We start from the raw sequence: 1459 nt of genomic DNA, 5'->3' as shown, positions 1-1459 counted from the left end.
CTGCAGCTAAAAAACTTAAAAACTGTTTGAATAAATAAAAAAAGATATCTTTGTCAATTTTATTTTTGTCTATTTTGTTTTATTTTCTATTTCAGCATTTATCTATAATAGATAAATAAGCTTTGGTGAGGCTGTTAGAAATAAACTTTGACTTGATGTGACTTGAGGCGGGCGGCGCTAATCAGAACAAGCCTGAAAGAAAACCTGCAGGAGACCAAAGTCTGGATGACACAAAGAACCGGAACCGTTCTCCGGATCAGCAGAGCCGGAACCGTCCGTACCTGGACGATGGCGACGCCGGCGAACAGCAGCAGCAGGGAAAACCACTGGACTCTGGACAGAGACTTCCTGAGCATCAGGACACTGAAGAGCGCCGTGGTGAGGATCTTCAGCTGGTAGGTCACCTGGACGGGGCGGAGCCAGACAAGTCAGACCTTCCTGAAAACTCTGATCTGAAGGTTCAACAAGATCTTTGAAGAAAACTATTTGTGGAAACATGAAAATGTACTAAAAGAAAAAAAAATATTCATGTGGATGAGAGAGACAGGAAGGAAGACGGCGGGACATGGAAGATTCTTTCTTATTGGGCAAATCTAATTCCTGACTTCCTGTGTATGAAGTGACTCTGGAAAGAACCGTTGTCCAGTTCATGAGTCCAGAGCAATTCAGAAACGGTTCAGTTCAAAAATATTTTAGGTGAGAAACAACACCAGCAGAATGAAGAGGCAAAGAAAAGTTGTGATTCAGGTTTAAATGACTGTTGCTATGAATCAAAGCAGCTCTGAGCAAACAGGTTTATCGGGACGATGTTCCGATCGATTGGCCAGCGATCGATTGGCCAGCGATCGATTGGCCAGCGATCGATTGGCCAGCGATCGATTGGCCAGCGATCGCTACTGGCCCATTTCTGTGAAAACGCATGTGATCGCTGTTCGTCTGTCACCTGCAGCTGACCTCTGCTGACCTTCACAAAACATCATCAGAAACTTTCTGTTCCCAACATCAGAGGAGCCGACGGTTCTGCTAGCTGCCAGACGCCACCTGCAGAACATTTCCAGAACCAGAGACCTAAAGAGAAACTCGTCCAGCTTTGATTCTGATGACAAACCAACGTCCAGAACCTGCAGCTGGAGTTCTGACGAGTTCTGACCACTAGCTCAGCTTATAACAGCAAATATTAGCCACCATAACTATGCAGATAACACACAGCTCTACATTATGATGTCACCAGGTGACCTTTGACCCCATCCAATCACTGAATAAATGCTTAGAGCAGATAATGTGTGGATGTGCCAAAACTTTCTCCAGCTGAACAGAAACAAAACTGAAGTCATTATTTTTGGACCTAAAGAGGATCTAGAGCTATAGATCTAGATCTGTAGATCTATAGCTCTAGATCTATAGCTCTAGATCTAGAGCTAGAGATCTAGATCTGTAGATCTATAGCTCTAGATCTAGA

At 43.9% G+C, this 1459-nt stretch overlaps 1 protein-coding gene across 1 annotated transcript in view; it reads right to left on the bottom strand.

Annotated features, from left to right (window-relative positions):
• Positions 1-204: 204 nt before the first annotated feature.
• Positions 205-1459, bottom strand: part of LOC129357729 (UDP-galactose translocator-like) — a gene marked incomplete at its 3' end in the record, with an annotated part of 3646 nt that continues 2391 nt past the window's right edge. Inside the window, exon 4 of the mRNA XM_055026776.1 lies at positions 205-404. Coding sequence (XP_054882751.1) covers positions 205-404 — 200 coding nt within the window. The remainder of the gene's footprint in view (positions 405-1459) is intronic.

This window comes from Poeciliopsis prolifica, unplaced genomic scaffold (assembly GCF_027474105.1).
Source record: "Poeciliopsis prolifica strain line A6 unplaced genomic scaffold, Auburn_PproV2 SCAFFOLD292, whole genome shotgun sequence".
Classification (NCBI taxonomy): Eukaryota; Metazoa; Chordata; class Actinopteri; order Cyprinodontiformes; family Poeciliidae; genus Poeciliopsis; species Poeciliopsis prolifica.
This window is presented reverse-complemented; position numbering and strand designations above follow the sequence as displayed.